Below are 24,892 nucleotides of genomic sequence, written 5' to 3'. Positions count from 1 at the left end.
ACGTGCATGGATAATATAACGACGATACCAGCTAGCATAACAGTGGCACAAATTTAAATTCATGATGTCCCACAGTCATATTATGATTTAATTCAAAATATTGTGATGTTGCACATATGAAAATTTTGTTGCGGAAGATTCAAGGTGGAATTGCCGAATTAGAAAAGTTATAGTCATAGAACCTTAAACATCATAGTTCGCTAAAATCAATTGTTCTGTCTCTCGAGCTTTTCTCACCAATATAGAGATATCATATTCTTTTTTGCAAAAAAAAAACACAAGAGCGTTCTTGGTTATCAATATTTGCAAGAATTCATGAAAAGTTTTCTTTCATATGAGTAGGGATTCCGAGTCATTTGTTTCATATAAAGAATGTTCGAGAACATCCAAACTTGATTCACCAAAGGGCAAGTAAAAATCATGGAATATAGTTTCATCTTTCAAACCACAAAACACTTATCACTAAGTATACATCATATATTCATATATGTAGGTAGGCATTATGAAACTGTTACAACATGCGTTTTTAAGCTTCATATATAAATACTTTAGCTTTGATACTGTTTTGACTTTCTATAGCGGGTAGAACATAACTTATTTCTAAAGAGAAGCATTCTATGCAGAGATATCTTAATCTTCTGGTAAGAAGTCATCTAGCTTATATCTACATTGAGTATTATAAGGACCGTTTTGGATAAAACCCTCACATATGAGTACCTTAAAGATGAGTTGATACTTAAACGTTTAAGCCGAAGAAAATAGTTTATATTCTTTTCAATGAACATCGGACTTGATTCTCATCCCATCTACTTGTATTTCCATCCCATAAATTAGATTATTTGAGCATTATGTACCTGACCGAATGTTGGCTATTCAAGACTCTTGGACTGTTATGTAAACAACTCGGTTTAAACATATGAAGGTATGATGATTTAAATACCCTTCAAAGACGAACATACGAGTACACAGAGACAACTATGGGGTCTGTTTGATTAAGACTAAATTGTACAAGATCTTGCTTCTTGAGACTAGCGTGTATTTCGTAAGGTTTAAGCCTAGTTTACCTTTGTTTTTAGTTTAAGAGTTTTTTTTTTTTTTACATTATTTTTAGTATCTTGTATTTAGCTTCCCGAAAATTTTTGTTTTCCACCAGCTTTGACTATAGGGACGTTATGTCGTTTACCCACTTTAATTTCACTTTTTTTGGACTTTGTATTTCATCCTTAATAAATTTTCAGATGACAAAAAAAAATCATATCGGCTTAGCTTAGTTAAAAGTTAAAACCAAAATCGTTACAGTCATAAATTTAAAAATAAAGCAGACAGTAAAGTTTTTACAGTTGTACTGTACTGTTGGCATAAAATTTGCAGTCATAAAAGAGTAAATAAAATTTTGAAAGTCTAGAGAAAAAAAAAAAAAAAAAAAAAACCAGAGGTCCGAAACAGCACGTTTCAAGCATTTCTTCGATTCAGCCTCAGAAAAAAAAAAAAAAATATCTTCAGAGGCTTTAATTACCGATAAACTCGTCGTCTCTCTCTTCTCCAAGTAAAAAACTTCCAAGTCCATCGTATATACTCATGGAAGATCGTCAAACCAACCAAGACGATGATGTTTTCTCCTTCTTCGCACCTCCTTACGAATCTACCTTCTCCGCCGCGACTCCGTCAACGCTTTTCAACCGTTCAGCTTACTCCTCTTCTTCCTCCGGCGACGATGAGGACTCCTCTCAGCCTTCCGTTGACGACAGCAACAAACGAATCGATTACATGATCCAATTTCTAGACCGGAGACTCAGCGAAGACGGTAATTCCGACGGGATCGGTGGTGATAGGAATGGTACGGATAGGTCTGATTCTTCTTTACCGGAGTTTGTTGGTAAGTGTGGTGAATCTGGGATCTTTAAGGTTCCGATTAGGTCGGCTGTTCATCCGAATCGGCCGCCGAGTCTTGATGTGAGACCTCATCCACTTAGGGAAACTCAAATTGGGAGGTTCCTGAGGACGATGACGAGTACACAGAGACAATTATGGACTGGAGGTGAGGATGGTGCTTTGAGAGTTTGGGAGTTTAGGGAATTGTATGCAAGTGGGAGGGGATTAGAGGTAGAGGATACGGCGCCGTATAAGGAGAGTTTGGGTAATGAGATTGGGTCTGCGGTTGTTTGTATGATTGGTGATGAAGGTAGTAGAGTAGTTTGGAGTGGGCATAGAGATGGGAGGATTAAATGTTGGAGATTGAGAGTTGATCATGGTATTGAAGAAGCTTTGTCGTGGCAAGCTCATCGTGGTCCTGTTCTCTCCATTGCCATCTCGGCTTATGGTGAGTGTGTTTTTATTGTAAGTTTCTAATTTTTACTTGTTTACTCAGTTTATTTAGCTATTAGATCTTTGTCAGCACGAATAGCTTTTTAAGATGAAAGGAGAAAGATTTTTGATGTTTACATCGAGTATCTTATTGTGGAAATTAGTAATCTTGGTTGCCGAGTTCTGATTGTTATAGTGACTAACACATATAGAGGCTTCTCTAGTAGTCTAGTTCCACCAGATAAGATGGCTAGAGTGATCATGTAATAGTTTTTGGTAAATTAGAAATAACTTGTAGAGTCTACAAAACAATCCTTCTTGTAATTACCTACTTTGCCGCTGGACATTATTTTTGTTTTCTTCATTCCAGCGTCCAGTAGCTACTTTCCTGTTCAGAAAAAGAATTTGGTATTCTTTAGCGTTTAAATGCCTATTGCTATTGACATCTCTATTTCATTCTCTTTGGTCAAAGTTGGTCCTATCTTAACACATCTTTTCTTATCAATTATCTAGGAGATATATGGTCAGGGTCGGAGGGAGGTGCTCTTAAAGTTTGGCCCTGGGACGACGCTCTTGGGAAGTCTCTTTCTTTGAAGATGGAAGTGAGGCACATGGCTGCGTTATCAGTAGAGAGATCATATATTGACCCTAGGAACCAGGTTTCGGCCAATGGATTTGCTAATACATTAACGGCAGATGTTACAGTCCTCGTATCTGATCATAAAAGGGCAAGAATATGGAGTGCTAGTCCCCTGACATTTGCTTTGTGGTAAAGTGGAGACTTATTTTTGTTTGATTTTCTTATATATCACCCTTTCTGATTCGGATAGACCATCAAGAATATACCAGCACTATCCGAAATAGTCTTAATGGGAATTATTCAATTTTCTCTACAATATTGCTTGCCAAATTACCGTCTTTGTTTTTCAATTGCTGGCACACCGTTTAAGTTTATGTGTATAGCTTAGTGCTTTCTTTTTGTTTATTCCATGGCAGGGATGCTCGCACAAGGGATTTAATCAAAGTATTCAGTATTGACGGGCAGCTCGAGCGAACTGACAATTCTATATATCCTGATTTTGGGACTGAAGAAGAGGGGAAGATGAAGATAACTGCTTCAAAGAAAGAGAAAGCTCAATCTTCTCTTGGTTTCTTTCAAAGGTCTCGTAATGCCCTTATGGGAGCAGCTGATGCTGTTCGTCGTGCTGCAACGAAAGGAGGGTTTTGTGATGATAGTAGGAAAACTGAGGCTGTTGTCATATCAGTTGATGGACTGATTTGGACAGGAAGTTCAATTGGCGTACTTATGCGATGGGATGGAAATGGTAATTGTTTGCAAGAGTACTCGTACCAGTCCTCTGGTATTCTCTGCATGTTCACTTTTTGTTCTCGAATATGGGTTGGTTATTCCAACGGCACTGTTCAGGTATTGGACCTTGAGGGAAAGCTCCTTGGAGGATGGGTAGCTCATAGTGGTCCTGTGATAAAAATGGCTATCGGGGGCGGTTATCTATTTACCCTTGCAAATCATGGAGGTATTCGTGGATGGAATGTTACTTCTCCAGGGCCCCTTGACAATGTATTGCGAGCTGAGTTGGCTGGGAAAGATTTTTTGTATTCAAGGATAGAGAATCTGAAAATATTAGCTGGCACATGGAATGTTGGAGAGGGGAGAGCATCGACTGACTCACTTGTATCTTGGCTAGGCTGTGCTGCTACTGGAGTTGAGGTTGTAGTTGTTGGACTGCAAGAAGTTGAAATGGGAGCAGGAGTTCTTGCAATGTCTGCAGCAAAAGAAACAGTAAGCTTTCTTTTTCCTACTATTAAGCAGGAAAAGTGTAATTTTTAAGGCATATGCCACACTATCCTCGCCACTATCAATGCTATTGAAGTTCTAAAATGACTTTCTTTAGAAAAGAATGCACAGCATGAAAATAATTGGATTAACTCCCCTAATTGATTGGTCTCTGTTGTGCGTAATACTCGACGCCACACACACCCATCCTTTTTTCATTCTCTTTCTGGTTACAAAATCTTAGGGGGCTAATTCTTATAATTGAAAAGCTATGAGCCTATCTGGAATTTGCGCCTCAGGTTTACTCCATTTCCCCGAATGCAGGTGGGACTTGAGGGTAGTCCACTTGGTCAGTGGTGGCTGGATATGATCGGCAAAACTTTGGATGAAGGATCATCTTTTGTTCGTGTTGGGTCTAGGCAGCTGGCAGGGTTACTCATTTGTGTATGGTTAGTATTTTGTTTTAGTGAAACTCTTTTTCTGTTCAGTATTGCAAGCATCAGTTGTCATATTGTGACAAATTATATTTATTGTTGAAGCATACTCCATATTGGTTCGCTTTTCATCCTTATTTGAATAATCTCCACGATCAATTTTATACAACAGCATAGTAACAAATTGGTAGTATGAATGATTTTTCTTTTTTTCAGATTTCTTTGAATGTTATTTAATCTGGGAAAGAGAATAATGATTTTGGTGTTACTTATCCTGCATGCTTTCTCTCTGGGGACTATGTATTTACCAATTTCCTTTTTGTTAGTACTGGATGAATGTGATAAATTCTTACAGAGTAAATAATTTTCTCAGGGTTAGACATGACCTTAAACCTCACGTGGGAGATGTTGATGCTGCTGCGGTTCCTTGTGGCTTTGGACGAGCGATTGGCAATAAGGTATCGCGTCATATTTGTGAAAGATGATCACAAATATTATCAACAATAAGAAAGATGTTATAAAAGGGAAACAATGGATTATTTTAAACATTATCTGATGTTTACTTAAATGGTTTTTGTCCCTTTTCCATTTTTGTCACTTTATCTCTATTATGATCGAACAAATTTTTTTTCAAATTAGGGTGCTGTAGGTGTGCGACTCAGAATGTATGATCGAGTACTGTGCTTTGTAAATTGTCATTTTGCTGCACATCTAGACGCGGTTAGCCGGCGAAATGCTGACTTCGACCATGTTTATCGAACAATGACCTTCTCAAGGCAGTCTACTTCGCTCACTACGGGAGTTGGTATGCTGCGAAATTTATTTCTATCATGCTGTGTTGCCTGCTCAGCTTATTACTTTTTGCCTATTCATTGGTCACTCTTGTTATTGGTCTCCTCCATTGCAGCTACTGCTTCATTTGGTGTTTCAGTGCCTCGCGGTGGCAATGTATGTATTTCCTTTGATTAGAATAGTTACTCTCATTCTTCTTCAGAGATTAATGTGCAATTCATTTAGATAGTCTAAGAGCTGTATTTTCACAGGCTGTGGGTGTCAACACAGTTGAAGCAAGGCCTGAATTATCCGAGGCAGACATGGTCATATTTCTTGGAGATTTTAATTACCGTTTGGATGATATAACTTATGATGAAACAAGGGATTTCATTTCGCAAAGATGCTTTGATTGGCTAAGAGAAAAGGATCAGCTCCATGCTGAAATGGAAGCTGGGAATGTTTTTCAGGGGATGCGCGAAGCAATTATCAGATTCCCTCCAACATACAAGTTTGAAAGGCACCAAGCTGGTCTAGCAGGTCAGTGACTTGCTTACCCTTCGTTGCTTCTGGTAGTGTTCAAATTGACACCATTTCCCTGTTATAAATCTCCAAAAAATAGGGAGTAAAATTGAAAGCGTTATGAATTGTGAACGTCCAAGTATTCTCTGCTAGCTAGGTAGATACAATTGTGTGGATTCCTGTAAGTACTTACTGAGAAATACTGCAAATAATATGTTAACACTTTTTCTTTCATTTGATGGGAGACAAGTTCTGCTGGTTTCTATGATATGGTCTTGGGGTTCTTGTCAATGGGTACTGGGAAGATGCTAGATCTGTGATTACTATACTCAGGGTTTTTGGGATTTTAAGGACATTTAGTTGCTGAAACCATATTTGACGATTGAAGCTGTGTTTCTGCAGGATATGATTCAGGGGAAAAGAAGCGGATTCCTGCCTGGTGTGACAGGATTCTATATCGCGATAACAAGAAACATTTGGGAGCTGAGTGCAGTCTGGATTGTCCAGTGGTGTCTTCTGTATCACAGTAAGCCTCCTGTTTTTTTTTCTTGGAAATGTTCAGTAAGTTTCCTGTAAGTTAAATATAGAAAGCATACTAGAGACAGGCTCACATTACTAATATATCGGTTTTATTTGATCAGTAGATTTTGAAGAGTGTGTCATTCTTCAACTGATTTTCGGGTTGTAGCTTTTTAAACTATTCATATGTTCTCTGAAGCTTGATCTGCCTATGATGACTCCTAATCGGAACATTTTGTGACTTGCATTTTTCTTTGTAAAAATAACTTTTTTTAGAGAAAAGGAGTATGTTTCGACAGAATGTATACGACTTCTATCTTACATGAGTCACTAAGGCGAAGAAACATGGCATTTATTAGATGTTCTTTCTTATCAGTTTAAATGCTTCTTTGCTCGGACATTAATGTTACTCTATAATCACAGAGATTTAGTTGTAGAGTCCGTGAGACACAGATTTGAGTAAATCATGCTTTCATGTGATACTTTATAACTTATACAGTATAGTCATAACCCTTTTATTGAGAAAGGATTAAGACTCACAATTCTTTTCTTTTTTTTGTAAGGTATGATGCCTGCATGGATGTGACAGACAGTGACCACAAGCCTGTTCGTTGTGTATTTAGTGTCAAGATTGCGAGGGTCGATGAATCAGTTAGGAGACAAGAATTTGGAAACATCATAAACTCGAATAAGAAAATCAAGGTCATGCTTGGAGAGTTAAGCAAGGTTCCAGAGACAATTGTCAGCACCAATAATATAATTCTCCAAAATCAGGATTCAACTATTCTGCGTATTACAAATAAGAGTGAGAAGAACATCGCTTTCTTTCAAATAATTTGTGAAGGCCAAGCCAAGATTGAGGAGGACGGTCAGGCACACGATCACCGAGCAAGAGGTTCTTTCGGGTTTCCCCAGTGGCTGGAGGTTAGTTGTTCTTCTACGCTTGCAGCCTGGCTTCTCACTGTCCTGTCTTACTGTTTTTTTTTTCGTAACTGGCGTGTCCGAGTGAAGTAACTAAGCAGAAACGTGAGCTTGTTGTTTTGATTTCTAAAAACTCAAAAAGGTTAAATTCGTTAGTTACCGTAATGATAAACATCATAGTTGCAGATATGGTACATTTTGGCCTTAATCAGGTTGGGAAGAGAGGATGTGTGTTGTTGTTGTAATGCCTCAGGGTGGTTGAATATGGGTTTCCGTTCGGGTTTGTTGGGTTTTTGGTTTTAGAAAATAGTTGCCAGAGTAAAACATAATCTTGTATGGGTAAAATTGGTGTGGTCTGTGGTTTTAGAGATTAAGCTTTATTATAAAGTTCTAACCCAATTAAGGCTCTTTGGTTTTGGTTCGGATTGGTTTTGTTTTCCCGGGAATGAAAACTCCTTAGTAATGCCATATAAGTTTCAATTCTTAAACCTTAAACCTCATATGTCTGCCTTTGCATATATCATGTCGTGGTTCTTGAGAATATCCTTTGGAATCGATTTCACTAAATATTTTTGTTTTCTTAAACAGGTATCCCCAGGAACTGGAGCAATCAAGCCAAACCAAATAGCCGAGGTTTCAGTCCATCTCGAAGATTTCCCAACAGTAGAAGAATTTGTGGACGGTGTTCCTCAGAATTCTTGGTGTGAAGACACAAGAGACGAGGAAGTGATATTGGTCCTAGTAGTACATGGAAGGTTCTCGACTGTGACAAGAAACCATAAAATCCGTGTGCGTCACTGCCCTCGTGGAAAGAAAAAATATGATGACGATAGACCCAAATCCTCGGGACAAATAAACGCTCTCCATCGCTCCGATTATCAACAACTAAGCAACACTCTAGATGTGGTTGAGCAGCTAAGGAACTTGCACAGTCCATAGATCCAATTCAAAGTGTACAGTGAGATCAAGAGAAAGGAGAATCGAAACGTCCAAAGTAATTCGTAACTCGTTTTCGTGTGTGTTTAATTGGAAAATTTGTGTGAAAAGAGGAAAAACTGAGATTAGCTTCTTACGTTTTTTTTTGTTTTAAGAGGCTAATTATGTTATGCAGGGGATATGGTGTACCAAGTGTTATATTATTTCTCTGTATAAGTAATGTATTTGTATAATGTAACCTTATTGCTTCTGTAATTCTCTCTCAATAAGCATTCTGATACTTCTACTATGTACGTGTGAACGAAACTCTTTTGATGAAATTTAATTTTAGTGCCTTCGTTTTCTTACTTTATATAGCTGTGTAAGTTTAAACGATTGTGTTTGATGTGGAACAACCTGTAAATGAAGTACTAAGTAAGCAAGTATTCTCTCTCAATAAGCAATTATGCTTAATGTGAACACATAATATGATATTTAAATTTGTAATTAAGTCATACATATTGCAGAGCGAAAGTTGAAATAGAAGCCAAATCGAGGAATTTTTGGGTCCATGACTTTAAACGATAGAATTAATTTGTAAGTTTTGTTCTTTGTTTTAGTAAGCAATGCGATGCTTAATATTCCACTAAGCATGTATGATATATAGGTCTACTGAAAAAGAACAAAAACCGAATAAGGAGTTTCCAATAGTATACGATAAGTTTAAACAAACAATGATCGTTGAATTTTGCAAGCCATATGAAATTTATTGAAGTTTTATTCCATGAATCACCACCATGAATATATGGTTATCTAATATTCGACATATATTTCTGTTTTCTTCGTGACCGATGAGTTATCTAATAACCTACTACTAAATCAAAATGAGTTATCCTTTGTTTTTGTCTTGATTTTCTATTTTTCTTAAAAGTACCCTTAGTATCTATATAGATACATTTTGTGAATAATGACAGCATTTGGTCACAAGATGTAGGATGCAATATATATGTCTTCTTTTTTATCATATCCGACCAATATCATCTTGTAGTTACATATGATTTTAATCATCCATATGCTTCGTGAATGTGTGATAAGAACTTATCTAGACTTTTCGATCCCCATTGATTAATTAGTAGGATATGAAGTGGTGTCTAACCATTCAGATCTTTAGTATGCATCATTTTCCGATTATCTTTCATAACCGGTGGATCAGTTTTGTTATAATGTCTTAAAATTCATAATTGAAAGAGTGTATTTTTTAGCCACTCTTTATAATTAGTACAAAAATATCTTAAACACAATTGAAATATACGATTTTCTTGTCGTCATATTCATTTTTAAAGTATACGTTAAAACAAGATGTTCATTACGAGAAATGTGTATGTACACTAGAAAACTGATATCAAGGATCTTATGTCTTTAATGTCATACAAATATCAAGGCTGGTAGCGGCGCTGTGTTTATGTTCAAGACATACAGAGTTTGACTTATACGAGAAAGATTCTATCTCTAATTTATGAATGTCATTTCACAAGATAATGCAACTAAATTCTTAATATGAAGCACAATAATAAATTTTGTACGAAAAAATTATTGTATCTTCATGCATATTATTTATACATATGAAGCTTACAGAGTTGATATCACCTAAAACAATGGCATTACATGATTAGTGAAAATGATGGTCAATCTTTTTACCGTAACCAACTTTTTAAAATTTGTATATTTGATGAACTCATATCTTTATAAATTCTATTATATGTCAAGTAACTATCAAATGATCCTTCAACATTAATCGCTTTTTCTAATATTTACTATTACGATCATCATCGTTATATCATTTGTTTACAATGTCATTTAAAATAAAAATAGCTTTGAGTCTGAATTACACTTTGTTAATTTTTTTTCATTTGCCAACCTAAACAATCTCTAGTTTCAAACCAAAATCTGATCTATATGACATAATTATTGATCAAAATTTGGTTTGGAGCTGGAAATTAAATAGCTTAGGTCGAAGGTTTTATGAATTGTAAATCGGACTCAAGGCTAATTTCATTGATTTTAAATGACATGATAACTAAATTAACTAACGATCATGATTGTAAATTTTTTTAAATGTAATTACCATTAAAAAAGCGACTAAAGCTCAGGATCACTTGATAATTACTCGACTTACAATAATAGATAGAATGATTTATTCAACGTTACGTACGGAGGCTTCAAAAACTACTTGGAAATCAAGCAACTCGTTTTCAAATACCTTGAGAGATATATATGGTGACGCCCGCCGTTTGCTTCATACTTTGATTCTTAAACCACAAAGAATCCTTCTTCTCTTTATCCAAGACCCTAGCAAACTTATATATATACACACGTGCACACTTCTACTTTTTCATCAGAAAATACAATAATCTTAAACTTTATAAAATCCTTCCATTAAAAAAAAAAACACACACAATATGACATTCTCTCTAAGCTTTGTTCAGGTCTTTAGCATCGTTACAACAATCATTATGTCCCACTTTGGTCAGTCTGACGCAAGAACAAGTCTTAACGTTCTGAGCTTTGGCGCAAAACCAAACGGAGTGGTAGACTCGGTAAAAGCTTTTTCGGATGCATGGGATGCCGCGTGTGAAGTGGCAGACTCGGTCGTGATTTACGTACCTAAAGGAAGGTATTTGGTTAGCGGAGAGGTTCGGTTTGAAGGAGAAAGTTGTAAAAGCCGCGAGATAACATTAAGGATTGACGGAACTTTAATTGGTCCTCAAGACTACAGGTTGCTTGGGAAAAGAGAAAACTGGTTTAGTTTTATTGGTGTTCACAATGTTACGGTTCTTGGTGGTTCTTTTGATGCTAAGGGATCAACCTTGTGGAGCTGCAAAGCCAATGGTTACAACTGCCCTGAAGGTGCAACGGTATGTGTTAACTCTTTAATTTATCCATTTGCGTGGTTTTTTTTTTTTTTTTTAGTTTTTTTTTTGTCAATAACATGCATTATGCGGAATTGAATTTTACCGATGACATATAGACAACACTATTACAACTACGAGGCTACATGTCCCAATAATTTATGCATTTGCTTGCAATTGTATGAAAACAAAAAATTTGTTTACGAAAATATATATTTTAATTTTTTAGTAATCACAAAAGAACACAAAAAAGCAAATCAAGATTTAATAAAGGCTATTTAATGTAGACATTGAGATTCATGGACTCATACAACGTGAAGATCAAAGGAGTATTGTCATTGAATAGCCAATTGTTCCACATAGCAATAAACCGTTGCAGAAACATAAAGATTGAAGATGTCCGGATCATAGCACCAGATGATAGCCCCAACACTGACGGCATTCACATCCAGCTATCAACCGACATCGAGGTCCGAAATGCTTCTATCAAAACCGGAGACGATTGTATCTCGATCGGACCGGGTACAAAGAACCTTATGGTAGATGGAATCACTTGTGGTCCTGGACATGGAATCAGCATTGGGAGCTTAGCGAAGTCCATAGAGGAACAAGGCGTGGAAAATGTGACTGTGAAGAAGTCTGTGTTTGTACGAACAGACAATGGACTAAGGATAAAGTCGTGGCCACGACATAGCAACGGGTTCGTGGAAAGGGTTCGGTTCTTAGGGGCTCTTATGGTCAACGTTTCGTATCCTATCGTCATCGACCAGAACTATTGCCCTGGCGATTCTTCTTGCCCTTCTCAGGTCCGTTTCATATTTATAACTCAAATAGTCAAATAATTATGTCTGATTTTAAGAAATAATGAGTTTGATTGGTAACTTTTTATATGATTGTTACCAAATCACAAAAGTGATAAAATTAGCCAAAAAAAAAGTGCTAGTGAAACTTTAATTAAAATATGGAAAAAAATTTTTTTACAGGAGTCGGGAATCAAAATAAACGATGTAATATATAGCGGAATCATGGGAACATCAGCCACAAAGATTGCTATAAAGATGGATTGTAGTGAGCGAGTACCATGCACTGGGATTCGAATGCAAGCGATTAATCTAACTTACAATGGTGAAGCAGCAAAGACTTCTTGCATAAATGTTTCTGGTAAGCAACTTGGTTTGGTTTCACCTAGTGGATGTCTCTGAAACTCTATACGTTTGTTCAGACCAAGATTTGTAGAATAAAACATATGACATTGGTAAGTTGTACATAATATATTTGTATATGTATCAAAAATTCATTATTTTTATATACTTTGTAACAATTAATGTAAATGATTCTGTGTACAGAACATGTGGTTGTAGTACCTACTGATCTGTAATTTTTTTTTTTAAAAAGGAGCTCAATCTTTATACGAAAACGAATCATTGCTGCAGTGCTCATATTATAAAGGACATTCAAAAAGTATATATACTTAATATCTTCTGTGTTGACTTGTACAAAGGTTCCAGCAAGGCCTAATAGACGATGGGTGAGCATGGCCTTTACCTTATCATAAATTAATTAGAAATAAGATGAGTTTTGTATATATATTATTGTGATGTGGACTAGGTTCCTCTGTGAATGACTAGTTTATTTGACAACACAGATGCGTGAATGACTAGTTTATTTGACTAGGTTATAGAATTATAGCTTCTGAAGGATAACAGGAGCACCAAACTGTGGGTTAATGGTCATGGCTTCGTAAGGTGCGTGAACATAGGAAGGAGAAAGCTCGAATGAGAATCTCTGTAGAATCAAAGCCATTGCCATCTTTGCCTCCAATAGGGCAAAATGCTGGCCGATGCATATCCTTGGTCCCCACCCAAAGGCAAAGAAGGAAAGTTGGTTCTTTGTTGCCTTTGAAAGACCGTCTTTGAACCTCTCGGGCTTGAACTCTGCTGCATCGTTGCCCCACAGTTCGGTGTCCCGTTGGACTAACATAATAGGTAGACTAATCTGAACCCCAGCTGGTAGTGTCAAGTCTCCTAGCTTCATCTCTTTTTCAGTAGCTCGCATCAGCTGAACTACTGGAGGATATAGCCTTAATACTTCATATAATATCATTTTAATCTGCAAGGGATCAAATCATTCAGCAAAAGTTAATAACACACAACAAAAGTATTGATACGTTTTAAATTTGTTTTTACATACAAATTTGAGCTGGTTAAGGCCTTCTGTATCTGGTTCTTTATCGCCCAAAACTTGCTTCACTTCTTCTCTTGCACGTACCTGCCAGTCTTGGTGTTGGCTTAACATAACCATTGTCCAAACCAGAAGTACCGAGGTTGTCACCTGCCCGGCGATATAAAACAACTTGCACTCTTCTATTACTTCCTCAATGCTCAATCCATTTCCTTTCGCTTGACCCGTATTTGACTCAAGAAGTATACCCAACATATCGTCGTTTGGTGCTTCCCCGGCTTCTCTCCCCCTTACCCTTTTGTTAATGATCCCTCTTAGTATAACTTCGATTTCTCTATATGATGCTTTCATCCTTCTATTGAGCTTCGTTGGGAGATAACTATGCAAACAACAAAACAGAACAGAGAATATGGTTCATAACACCTAATAGCTTGTAGAACGAGCTCAGCTAGTTTTATCTTTCTTTACCTATATCCAGGGACAGAACCTTTCCGAATAGCTTGTAGAACGAGCTCAGCTAGTTCTGTCTGGTTCTCAAATATCCTTTGTCCTTCTTTGTAGCTGCTACTAAAAGCAGTACGAGAGATCACATCTGCAGTCATATTCACAAGCCAAGGCCAAACATCCACCTCGCATGGAAACCCTTTATTGGAAACTAACTTATCCCATTGGTCAACAACCTCATTGCAGCTCTGGTGAAACGCTGGTACCATATTCTATACATAGAATCAAAAGGCACAAATCAGAGCCAAATAAACACATACATAAAGAAAAGCTAACGTGATTCTAAAACCTAAACCTTGATTCTCTCTAGATTGAAAGCCGGATTGATGACTCTTCGGTGTTTCGCCCATTTGTCACCATCATAGTCAGCAAGTCCAGTTGCTATCAGTCTGACCAAAGGGAACGTATGCGGCTTGGGGAAATCGTAAACTTTGTTGAACGCTTCCTTGATTAGCTCAGGATCCATTATAGTGATGACTGGTGTAGGTCCAAGCCATGTAAAGAAAGTATTTCCTGTTCCAGCCACATAAGACGATACGAAAATTGAGACCTTTTCGAGATCACATACTCTTGAATAGTTTTGTCCTAAACAGAGAGAGAGAAAAAAAAACCCTACCGTGAGTCTTAAGCATTTGCAAGGGATAAGGCACAACACGTGGCGTGATATCATCCGTTAGTTTGATGGCTTTGGATTTAGCCTCCATCATCATGCTATAACTCCTCTTTATGTCGCCGAAAAGAGGCGTGTAAGAAGTTCCGACAAGACCCTCTCCTCTCAGGTAACTCTCAAGCATCTTAGGTTTAAACCAAACGCAATTCAAAGTTCTCCATACCCACCACGACAAAACAGCTATGGCTATTGAAACTGTTACGGACGCTACTGATATCTCCATTTTCCTTTCCTAGAGAGAGAGAGAGGATTTGAGAACATTCGGACTGATAATTATTTTGTTGTGACTTGTGAACGTTGTATCTTTTGCTTTATACTGTCACAGTCCTATCCCGCTTAGTAGCTTATTTAGATTAGTTTGAAAATATCGATAGAAAGTGGAGATTTCTTGGCCATAAGTTGTGTTGACGTTTCTTTGTCAGTTGTCACTCACCACCACCGTTCATGTGTTTTTGGTTTCTTCTACCAAAGAGTTTAATTAATTAATTTATGTGAAAAGTTAGAAGAAAAATATGAAGACATGGGGTGAAAATTATATATATTTACACTAGAAATTCAAACCATGTAACAATACAAAAAAAAAGGAAATATATTTCTTTTTCAATAGAATCATATAATTAAATTAATTTCTTTGAAAAATATAGAAGCAAAATATGATGAAATAGGGTGAAAAAATATATCTTTACATTAGAAATTTAAACATGTAACAATACAAAAAAAAAGAATATATATATATATATATATATATATTACTTTTTCAGTAGAATAATAAAATAAAATTAATTTATGTGAAAATAGAAGCAAAATACGATGAAATGGGATGAAATATATATATATATATATATAGTTTTACACAGATGAAAGAAAAATATAGAATTTAAACATTCCAAAGACTTTAAACGTAGATTGAATGATATGACAGACTTTATATTATATGCATATTCGTTATTGTTGGTAAATTTTACATTGAATGACTTTAACTGTACAAAGCGCGCGGCCACAACGAGAAACACTCGTTTTACCAAAACTCTTTCCCCTAAAAAACCAAAACCAAATCATCTCTTGCAAGAAAACCAAATCATTCTTTTATCACAGATTCGAAACAAAAATGGAACAAGTTGAAATGGTGCAAAACAAGAAAGTGATATTGAAGAAGTATGAGATGGTATTCCTACAGAAGAAGACATGGAAGTGAAGCTTGGGGAGACGATTGAGCTTAAAGCACCAAAAGGGTCTTCTTGTTTCCTCGTTCAAAATCTCTACTTGTCTTGTGATCCTTACATGAGAGGTCGTATGCGTGACTTCCACGGTTCCTACTTGCCGCCTTTTGTTCCCGGTCAAGTATATAATATTATTATACTTTACAATTTCAAGTTTTCAGTTTTTTTTGTTTTTTTTTTTTTGTTTTCTGTCAATTGGTTCTGTGATTGGTGTTTTTGGGTATTGTTTTGCTCTTTGGAAAATGAAATTTTGAAGATGGTTCTGCGATTGGTGTAAATAGTGTACTGGTGCGATAGAGAGATTTTTTGCACACCAAGTGTTCGACGTTTTGACGGAAGTTGTGAATGTGTATAGAAATGCTCCCAACTCTTGGAAAATATCTTTAAGTTGTTTTATTGATGATTTTTATTCGTATTCTTTGATGACTCTTTTTACATGATTCTTGGCTTGACCTTTTTTTATATACTCTGTATTAAGCGTACTGATAGTTTTGTGAATTTGATGCAGCGTATCGAAGGGTTTGGTTTAGCAAGAGTGATAGATTCTGATGATGTTAACTATAAGCCGGGCGACATAATCTCTGGGATTATAGGTTGGGAAGAATACAGTTTGCTTCGTAGTTCAGATAGCCTGCAGTTGAGAAAGATTCAGTTAGATGATGACATTCCACTTTCTTATCATCTTGGACTTCTCGGTATGACCTCATCCTCGCTTTGATCTAAACAGTTTGAGCTCACAATTACCATACCCTATAGTTTGTTAGTTCTCTGATTCTTCTCACTTTTGACAGGGATGGCTGGATTTACAGCATATGCAGGGTTTTTCGAGATTTGCTGTCCTAAGAAAGGGGAGAGTGTCTTTGTCTCTGCAGCATCAGGAGCAGTTGGACAACTTGTAGGTCAGCTTGCTAAGTTGCACGGCTGCTATGTTGTTGGGAGTGCCGGTAGTAAGCAAAAGGTTATTATTACTTTGTCTCTAAACTAATTTTTAGGAACTCTTGTTACTTGACTTGTCTTTGTGAAATAACTTTTTGTGGACATTATTTCAGGTAGATCTTCTTAAACGCAAGCTTGGGTTTGATGAAGCTTTTAACTACAAGGAAGAGGCTGACCTTGATGCTGCTTTAAAGAGGTAAATATACTGCAAAAAATTCAACCTAACAAATAAATTACCTTAAATAGTCTCACTCGCTCGTTCTCCTGCATACCATCATTGTTTGGGGAAATGCTTGTCTTGAGGTCATTATGGCTTCTATCTCTAGGCTTTTAAATGTGCCATAAGGAACTTAACTAGTCACCATCATTGCAACTCTGTTTACACATCTTATCAACACTGTGTCACTCTAGTTAGACAAAGAAAAACAGAAACAATCAGTAGACAACATTTCCATATAGGTAATAGTAAGATACTATAATTGTGCCACTTACAGTGATTTCTTGTGGCTAGCTCTACGGAGTGAGATATCTATCGTGCATAACTTGAATTTGTCCATAACTATTAAGCTGAAAAATGTTTCATTATCTTACCAACAGGTACTTCCCGGAGGGGATCAATATCTACTTCGACAACGTGGGTGGATCCATGCTTGATCATTTTTCTTGCCAACTAAAGCAAAAGGTCTTGTGAATCCACTAGTTGAGGAAGGAAGTGTGTGTTTAACGAACGTGGTCTTGTAGATTTCAATTGGCTAATTGCGGGTATTATTAATATGTAGCATTCTCGGTGTGTCCCTCATCTTCGCACATGTCGGAGGTGTTATAAAGTGATCTAATGGTTCGTCAATGCAAATTTCCTTTGTTTCAACCTGCATCTGAAAACGATTGGCCTAAGACCATGATTTTAGTCTAAACCTTTTTTTGTCGTTTCCCTGAAATTTTTACTAATTCTGTAAGATATAATTCTATTTAAAGCAAAATGTTTACTATAACTATTTAAGAGGCTTCTGGTAATAAAAGCATAAGATATTAATTATGTTTGAAGAAGTTTAGCTGCTCAAGCTTAAGCTATAGGTCTACTATAACTAGCCTAGGACTGAATGCAGCGATTGTAGCTGTTGTGAGTTGGTTAGATAGCAGCCCTTAGTTAGGGATGAATTTATAGGCCTGTCTCTGCAGATTGTTGAAGGGGAGAATGGTTTTTGGAGGGTTTGGTCATTTGGTTGAAGTTTCATAGCTTTCTTCTTATCTTAGTAGGTTATAATAAACATGAGTCAATTGTAAATACGTTCCATCTAAGTGAATGCTAAATTAGAAAAAGGAATTTTTTATGAGACACGAGCCTGCAGTACTTGGTGGAATCTCGTTTATAAAGTGGAGCAAATATGTCTGATGCATATAATCTAATAAGACATATCAAGAACATCAAAGTTCCTTGAACGACCTCGTAAATCATGCGGAAACACATCTAATACTTATGAAACCAAGAGTAGTAGAGCCAAAAAAGCAAAAGCTTATGCATTCTCATGGCAAAAAGAAAATCTTGTTTGCTTCTTTACTTCTTATTAGGCTTAACCAAATCTGTGGACACAGCTGCGGCATACCATGAACACGCAGAGGACTTTGATTTTCTCTTTTCACTTAGCCTGAGGATGAGATGCAATAAAGTCAACGGCTAGATTGATGGAATGGATCTTGTCTGCGTCAGTATCAGGGATCTCAAACCCAAATTCCTCCTCCAATGCCATCACAACTTCCACAGTGTCCAAACTGTCCAACCCGAGATCGTTTTGGAAATGGGATTTTGGGGAAACCTGCAACAACAATAGGAATGGATTATTAGTACATAGTTCAAGCCTAACTACATGTCATAGCAGACTAGAGAGCACTAAAACTGGAGACTGAGACTTCAGATACAGATGACAACTGATTAGTTCAGATAGAGTCTCTAGGTTCTTGTTTAGTTGTTGATCAAGAGAGCTAAGAAGCACTACATAAACATCCAAACACAAAGGCTAGAGTAAAAGAATGCACAAAAAGCTTACTCAGCTAAACTTCTGAAAAACTTCAAGATACTACACATACAAGATTTTTACAACTCCTCTTTCACAAGATTGTGATGCTGAAGGAATTTTGGAAATCTAAACCTAATCAAAAGATAACTGAGATAGATGAGATGAGCTATCACTAGTAAAACAACAGTCAACCACCCAAACAAGTAAGTATGAGCAAAAAAGTTTCCAAATTGTTGCAATGTAGATACTCAAAAGTACATACACAATGCAACAAACAATCACCCAAAAGGGGTAAAAGAAAGTAAACCAAAACTCTCAAATTGTGCTCTCGCAAGTAAAAGTAAATTGCAGAATCCTAAGTTCTCTCTACATTCAGGTTATATGAATAGTTGCTGAGCGGATAGACTTCAATGAACATTAACTAAAAATCAAAACTTTATAAATTTCATCTAATCAAAACCCAGATAAGCTTCATTTCTAAGGTCTTACTCACTCATCAACAAAATTCAGATAGCAAAAAATGAAAAAGTAAAGAAATGGGTCGGATCGTACCTTAGAAGGATCGACTTTTTGGAAGTTTTTGACGACGGAGAGAACGCGATCTGTGACCTCAGATTTGTCAAGGAAAGAGCCTCTCACTTCCTCCGAGAAACGGCGGAGAATAGCGGTGAAAGGGAGCGCACGTTCTCTACGGTTTTGAATTGTTGGATTCACGTTGACTCTTAGGTATCTAAGCAAAGCACCTCTCGCCGCCATTGCTCTGTATTGAAAGTAAAAAAAAAAAAAACCTAGAAAGTTTCTTCTGCTGTGGCTCTGCAAATGAGAGAGATCTGTTTGTTTTTGATATACAATTAAAAAACGACGTCGTTACGATTTTTAGTGGGCTTTTTTCGTATTTCTCATTCGAGCCCATTAACTCTGGACTAAAGTGTTTTTATCTAGTATCAGTATGAACTGAAAGACTGTAAGTACACTATGTTGTACTTGTACGACACAGTCTTAAATTCTTGTCATTGATCTATTGTTTGTTTATGGGTTATAAATTTTTGATGTCTGGTATCTTTTTCTTTTTAACTTCACTATTCTAAAGTAAAAGCTAAGAAAATATCTTTGGGGGATGTCACCAAAAAGAATCAGATCCTTGGAAAAAATGAAGAAGAAGCTGTTTTATTATAATTGGTATGGTTTTGTATCATTTTGATTCGATATTGGTGTGGTTAATGAAGTGGGAGAAATAAAAAGAATAGTAAAAAAAAAATAAAAGACCCCCACCTTATTCCCCTCAATAAAAACCAAAAAAAAAAAAAAAAAACACAATAAATGTTATACCAAAAATAATTGAAAAAAGTAGCTCGAGAGGAGTTAGAGAAGTAGAGGAAGAAGAAGAAGTAGCATTTGCTACTTTACCCAAAATCCCTAACCACATAAACCCCAACAAAAAAAAAAAAAAGAAATATAAAAATGAAAATGAGAGCTTTAGAAGAATCGAAGATCTCTGTTGTTGTTTCGTTGCTTCTTCTCTTCTCAATCTTCATCAGTTCCAGTCACCAGGTGAGTCCTTTTTTTCACCAATTTCGACCTCTCTGCTTTAGATCCCTCTTAAAGCTCTCTTCTTTTTCATCTGGGTGTTTCTTTATTTGTCAAAAAATCAAACCTTTAACCTAAGCTGAACTCAAAGTTTTGACCTTTCTTTAGCTTTTTTTTTTTTTTTGTGTGTGTTCTGATTTGGAAATTTTATACTGTTTGGAATTTGTCAGGCAAATGAGGTGTCAATCAAAGAAGGAGAAGGAGAGATGAAGATGATGCCATTGATGGAGGAGAAGTTTATGGTGATGAATGAAACAAGAAGGAAGCTTGGGAGTTTTCAGATATGTTCAGTTTGTACTTGTTGTGGTGGTGCTAAAGGTCTTTGCTTGCCTTCACCTTGTTGCTATGCAATTAACTGCAACATCCCTAATAGACCTTTTGGTTACTGCTCTTTCACTCCCAAAACTTGCAATTGCTTTGGCTGCCATATCTGAGATCTCTCTTCTTTCATTGTAAGTTTCTAATTTTCTTCTTCTTCTCTGTTGTTGTTCTTTGGTTTTTCCTTTCTCACTTTCCTTGTGTTTGGATGTTTTGGGTTCTGATTTATTGTGAATCCAGGGTAGAGAATGGTGTGAATCTGAATCTTGATTCATCTGCAAGTGTGAAAGAGAAGAATATCTGTTCTTGGTTTGGTTCTTTTTTATTTTTTTGTCTATACTTTATTTTGAGTCTTCATTAAATTTCATTACCTACTATCTCAGCAACATCATCATCCTCGTTAATTAATTATCTTTTTTTTTGCGTTTTTTAGGGTTTTTTTTTAGAGAATCTTGTTCACACTTCAAGCAAGATTTTGTGCTTTTTTTTTTTCTTCTCTCTTCAATCAATTCTCTATCTGTCTTTCTTTCTTTTTTTTTCATTCTCTTGTTTGCTTATGTGTGTTAAGAATCTAGCATATTTTGGAAAGAGTCATTTTTTTGGTTAAGTTGGCAATTGGGAGAAATATTTAATATGGTGATGATGATGGTGTTGATGGTGATGGTGATGGTGGTGATAATGAAGCTGTTTAAGTTTTTAAAGTCTTTGTAATGAGTGATATGTTAAGCAAAAAAATTGGATCAAGTTTAGTGCTCTGTTATGATCTGATAAGATCTAAGTGTTTCTTTTAGTTTTAAAATAGAGAGTAAAAAAGAAAAAAGAAACAATTATTCATCTTCAAGTGCAGAGAGAGAGACTAGACAATGTCTCTGGATATGTTTTTATTTTATTCACAGTGCAAAAGAGACACTGTTATTATTGTAAGAGATGTTTTAAATCAAATGTTTGTTCCAACTCTCTCTCTCTCTCTATATTGTTTAGCATATTTAATTTGCAAGATCTGTAAATTTAATTACTAATTGTTCAATATTATTCACACATGGGACATCTTAAAGTTGTCTTTGGTGATAAATTAGTCAATATGTTTAGAGTGTTTAGAGTGTTGACCTTAGCACAGCTAGCAGCTTCCCCGTGATTGATTGGCTTTTATTAAATCGCACAGTTTGCATTTATATTCACAGGTCAGGGTTCATTAAACCCCAAACTGTTATCGTAAATACTAAATATAAATAAACTCAAATATAAGATAAAATTTAAGATATTAATTCTGTCTACAGTGCACAAAGTCTATGGGTAATTAAAATGTCGGAGAACAAAATCTTGGTTCACATTAGAACATTGATCAACTCAAAAGTAACCCCTACACTACATTTACACTGTCTGGTCAGTCTTAAGCAGTGATGTTTGAGTTCAGCTCTAACTCCAGATTGGTCGGACACCCTTTCTCAACTTACCACATCAAGATACCATATACCACCTGTGAAGGTAAAGGAACTCTCGAAGGTAACCGTGGTTGTATCGCCTTGGCTCATCTTACATAAAAGATTGATAAGGCGATGAGAGACAAAATCAATTCGTTGGACCACTAATATTGCTCAATTAAATAACCATATATATAACTTGTTCTAGAAGTCTTTTAAAAATCAAATACTAGACAAGTCTCGACACTTGATTGATCTTATTATAATCGGAGTTTCGTACTATGCTTGCTTTGAAAAATATGAGTTAGTCATGGTTTATATGAGACAAAGCAATATCAAACTTTTCTTTTATATTTGAAATTGTATCTTGTTTTATAATAAAGTTTTTATCATTAAAATTTCTGGTTCTAGCGGTAGTTTAGCTCTTCCTTATAAGTGAATTTTAATGTTATTTTCTCCAGTAATAAAACTATTGATGTGGAAGCCTCTTATCTAAGGAACACAAATTTATTAATGTTTTGTTTATAGAGATTCAACCATACAATTATATATATATAGATATATATGTCTAAACATCTCCAATCCTACTATATTTTAGAATTAAAACTCTATTATAGAGCAACATTTGCTCCAACCCTACTCTATATGTTACTCTAAAATAGAGGGAAATATTGAAATAGCTCTATATTTAGAGTAATTTTTTTTGTCCACCGAGTAACTATATTATCAACTCTATTTATTTACACTAACTCTATTATAGAGTTAAATATAGAATAACACATTAGAGAAAAACCATGCTCTATTTTAGAATTATTCTATATTAAAATAGAAAAATAGAGATATACAATGGAGATAGTCTAATAAATTTTCAAAAATTTTAGGTTTTGCACTCAAATGGGAAAATGTGGATGGTTATGGCCGATAAGATATCCTAAACCAGATTTTTGAAATATACAATTTTACCTAGACTTTTATTTGAATTATTACTTTCTATCATACTATTATTAGCTGTAATTTTAAAAAAATATTATTTCCTATTAAATATGTTAATACTGATATAAAATAATAATAAACAGAAAAAGTATAAGTTGAATATATATCTTAAATTAATTTTGATGTAATTTTTTTCCCTCAAATGGACTTCCTAAATTAGAGATAATCAATTTACATATGGAAATACACTATTTTGCCTAAATGTATTATCTTTATTATGCCTTTAAAAGGTATAATATATGCAAGGGTTATCTCTAAAGTTAAATCTTATCATTTTATACTCAATCACATGCCTACACATATATAAGGGTAAAACTTATAAGATATCTTGCCATTTTAGTTTAATTGAAAATTAATTAGTCCAACAAAAAAATAAGAAATTCCTAATAAGTAAAATCACCTTTTATTTATTATATAAACAATCATCATGCAAAGGAATCACACTCACACATAACAAAGATAATAGATATGAGGAAGAAGGTGAAGTTGTCGCTCATAGAAAATGCAACGGCGAGGAGAAAAACATTCCTGAAGAGAAAAGAAGGACTGCTGAAGAAAGTTAACGAGCTGGTGACTCTTTGTGATGTCAAAGCATGTGCGGTCATCTATAGTCCGTACCAATCAACTCCGGAGGTTTGGCCATCAAGGGAAGGTGTTGAAGAAGTAATGTCAAAATTCATGGAGTGTTCGGTGGGAGAGCGGACCAAGAATATGGTGGATCAAGAGGGTTTTGTATGTCAAAGCATCGCCCAAGAAAATGAGCAATTGAATAAGCTGCATGAGGAGAACCGAAATTCTCAGATTCAAGATTTTATGTTTGGTTGTCTTGAAGGGAAGATGGATGTGCGTCATCTTGATGGAAGGGATAAGGGAGATTTGAGATCTTTTCTTGAAAAGTATCTCAGTGTTGTTACTCAGAGGATTGAGATCCTAACTAAGAATGGTGAGTCTTCTTCATCTTTACCTCCTCTTATTGCAGATGCAGCTGCCCCAATCGATTTGAATCAAAATCCTAACGTTGAAGAGCATGAGGACATTCTCTCCATGGACAACAATCACCAAGAACCTGTAACCGCTCGTCTCGCTGCCCTCACCATTGCTGATGCTGATGTTTCTGCTCCTAACAACACCAAGACGCTTTAGTCTAAGAGATTTATTCCGAGTGAAGTGATTGATTGTTTGCATTTTCTGTTTTATTTCCATCTTAGAAGACAAAATTCATATAAGATGTCTTCTTTTTCCGTTAATTGCTGTAATAATTAAAGGTTTTGCCTTTATATCTATTATCATGTTATTTTGATTACTAGCTGATGTGTCTGCGTGGAAAAGTTTAGTTATTTTTAAAGTTTTAAGTAAAAAACTAAACACAATAGTTTTTACAAGTTAAAAGACACCAACAACGTACTCACATCATGGATTCCAGGAGAAATCAATAGACTTGCGAATGAGAAAAGTGTCTGTAGAACTTTCTAACCAATTTTAAAGTTAATCAAATAATTAGCCATTTAATTAATGAATAAGATCTTAACCTAAATTTTGTGTTTATGATCTTCCTTGGAATCACTCCACATTCAAAGTGGTATCAGCTTTATCCACTTTTTATGAAAATTGGTAAATATACAGTCAAGTCTAAATATGTATTAGATTGGTCCTAATATTTAAAATCTGAACGATTTGGCGAAATCCAAGAGTCAAGTGATTAAAACTTTCAAGAGGAGAGATTCAAGAGGTTATTTTAAATTAAATGTCAATATAAACTAAAACATTTTTCTGTGGTATGCTATTTAAGGATATTTATTAGGAAATTCTCAACTATGTAGCCGAGGAACACTATGTGAGTTTTAGTGTCTAATATGTGGTTTGCGACAAGAAACACTAAATCATGTAGTAGTCTAAAGGAATCTATATCATCCTAAATATGTACTCTTTGTTAAATTTCATCAAATCAAAATTTCCT

The 24,892-nt window shown here is 35.5% G+C and overlaps 5 protein-coding genes and 2 pseudogenes across 9 annotated transcripts; 5 read left to right on the top strand and 2 right to left on the bottom strand.

The window, feature by feature from the left end:
• Positions 1 to 1,369: 1,369 nt before the first annotated feature.
• Positions 1,370 to 8,549, top strand: LOC104750347 (type II inositol polyphosphate 5-phosphatase 15). Of its 3 annotated transcripts, none has more exons than XM_019238345.2 (11): positions 1,370 to 2,320; positions 2,818 to 3,073; positions 3,301 to 4,105; positions 4,424 to 4,548; positions 4,907 to 4,991; positions 5,173 to 5,338; positions 5,441 to 5,481; positions 5,577 to 5,844; positions 6,229 to 6,352; positions 6,909 to 7,269; positions 7,855 to 8,549. In XM_019238345.2, exons 1-11 carry the CDS (start codon positions 1,579 to 1,581, stop codon positions 8,203 to 8,205), a joined length of 3,324 nt encoding a protein of 1,107 aa, XP_019093890.1. In that variant the 5' UTR covers positions 1,370 to 1,578; the 3' UTR covers positions 8,206 to 8,549. The 3 variants fall into 3 exon arrangements, with proteins under 3 accessions (XP_019093890.1, XP_087346504.1, XP_087346505.1); XM_087490379.1 differs by having other exon boundaries at positions 1,404 to 2,337; XM_087490378.1 differs by having other exon boundaries at positions 1,396 to 2,320; positions 5,173 to 5,481.
• A 2,026-nt stretch (positions 8,550 to 10,575) lies between these two features.
• LOC104750346 (polygalacturonase-like) lies at positions 10,576 to 12,484 on the top strand. The gene is made up of 3 exons (XM_019238092.2): positions 10,576 to 11,096; positions 11,378 to 11,896; positions 12,074 to 12,484. Exons 1-3 carry the CDS (start codon positions 10,641 to 10,643, stop codon positions 12,290 to 12,292), a joined length of 1,194 nt encoding a protein of 397 aa, XP_019093637.1. The 5' UTR covers positions 10,576 to 10,640; the 3' UTR covers positions 12,293 to 12,484.
• Positions 12,485 to 12,538: 54 nt separating this feature from the next.
• LOC104750345 (cytochrome P450 72A13-like) lies at positions 12,539 to 14,768 on the bottom strand. The gene is made up of 5 exons (XM_010472131.3): positions 14,392 to 14,768; positions 14,071 to 14,288; positions 13,740 to 13,987; positions 13,281 to 13,650; positions 12,539 to 13,199 (listed from the first exon to the last, which is right to left on the bottom strand). Exons 1-5 carry the CDS (start codon positions 14,666 to 14,668, stop codon positions 12,774 to 12,776), a joined length of 1,539 nt encoding a protein of 512 aa, XP_010470433.1. The 5' UTR covers positions 14,669 to 14,768; the 3' UTR covers positions 12,539 to 12,773.
• Positions 14,769 to 15,433: 665 nt separating this feature from the next.
• On the top strand, positions 15,434 to 17,596 carry LOC147925494 (2-alkenal reductase (NADP(+)-dependent)-like; annotated as a pseudogene). Its single transcript, XR_015584750.1, has 5 exons — positions 15,434 to 15,786; positions 16,174 to 16,360; positions 16,457 to 16,623; positions 16,715 to 16,797; positions 17,199 to 17,596. The product of XR_015584750.1 is annotated as a 2-alkenal reductase (NADP(+)-dependent)-like (transcript).
• Positions 17,597 to 17,953: 357 nt separating this feature from the next.
• On the bottom strand, positions 17,954 to 19,563 carry LOC104750344 (acyl carrier protein 2, mitochondrial). The gene is made up of 2 exons (XM_010472130.3): positions 19,169 to 19,563; positions 17,954 to 18,415 (listed from the first exon to the last, which is right to left on the bottom strand). The coding sequence occupies exons 1-2, from the start codon at positions 19,370 to 19,372 to the stop codon at positions 18,239 to 18,241; spliced, it is 381 nt and encodes a 126-aa protein (XP_010470432.1). The 5' UTR covers positions 19,373 to 19,563; the 3' UTR covers positions 17,954 to 18,238.
• Positions 19,564 to 19,929: 366 nt separating this feature from the next.
• Positions 19,930 to 21,478, top strand: LOC104750343 (uncharacterized). Its single transcript, XM_010472129.3, has 3 exons — positions 19,930 to 20,167; positions 20,374 to 20,655; positions 20,762 to 21,478. The coding sequence occupies exons 1-2, from the start codon at positions 20,078 to 20,080 to the stop codon at positions 20,635 to 20,637; spliced, it is 354 nt and encodes a 117-aa protein (XP_010470431.2). The 5' UTR covers positions 19,930 to 20,077; the 3' UTR covers positions 20,638 to 20,655; positions 20,762 to 21,478.
• Positions 21,479 to 23,381: 1,903 nt separating this feature from the next.
• On the top strand, positions 23,382 to 24,241 carry LOC104753565 (MADS-box transcription factor PHERES 2 pseudogene; annotated as a pseudogene). The gene has a single exon (XR_015585262.1). The product of XR_015585262.1 is annotated as an MADS-box transcription factor PHERES 2 pseudogene (transcript).
• The last annotated feature ends 651 nt before the right edge of the window (positions 24,242 to 24,892 follow it).

This window comes from Camelina sativa, chromosome 16, assembly GCF_030686135.1.
Source record: "Camelina sativa cultivar CO46 ecotype springtype chromosome 16, ASM3068613v1".
Lineage (NCBI taxonomy): Eukaryota > Viridiplantae > Streptophyta > Magnoliopsida > Brassicales > Brassicaceae > Camelina > Camelina sativa.
This window is presented reverse-complemented; position numbering and strand designations above follow the sequence as displayed.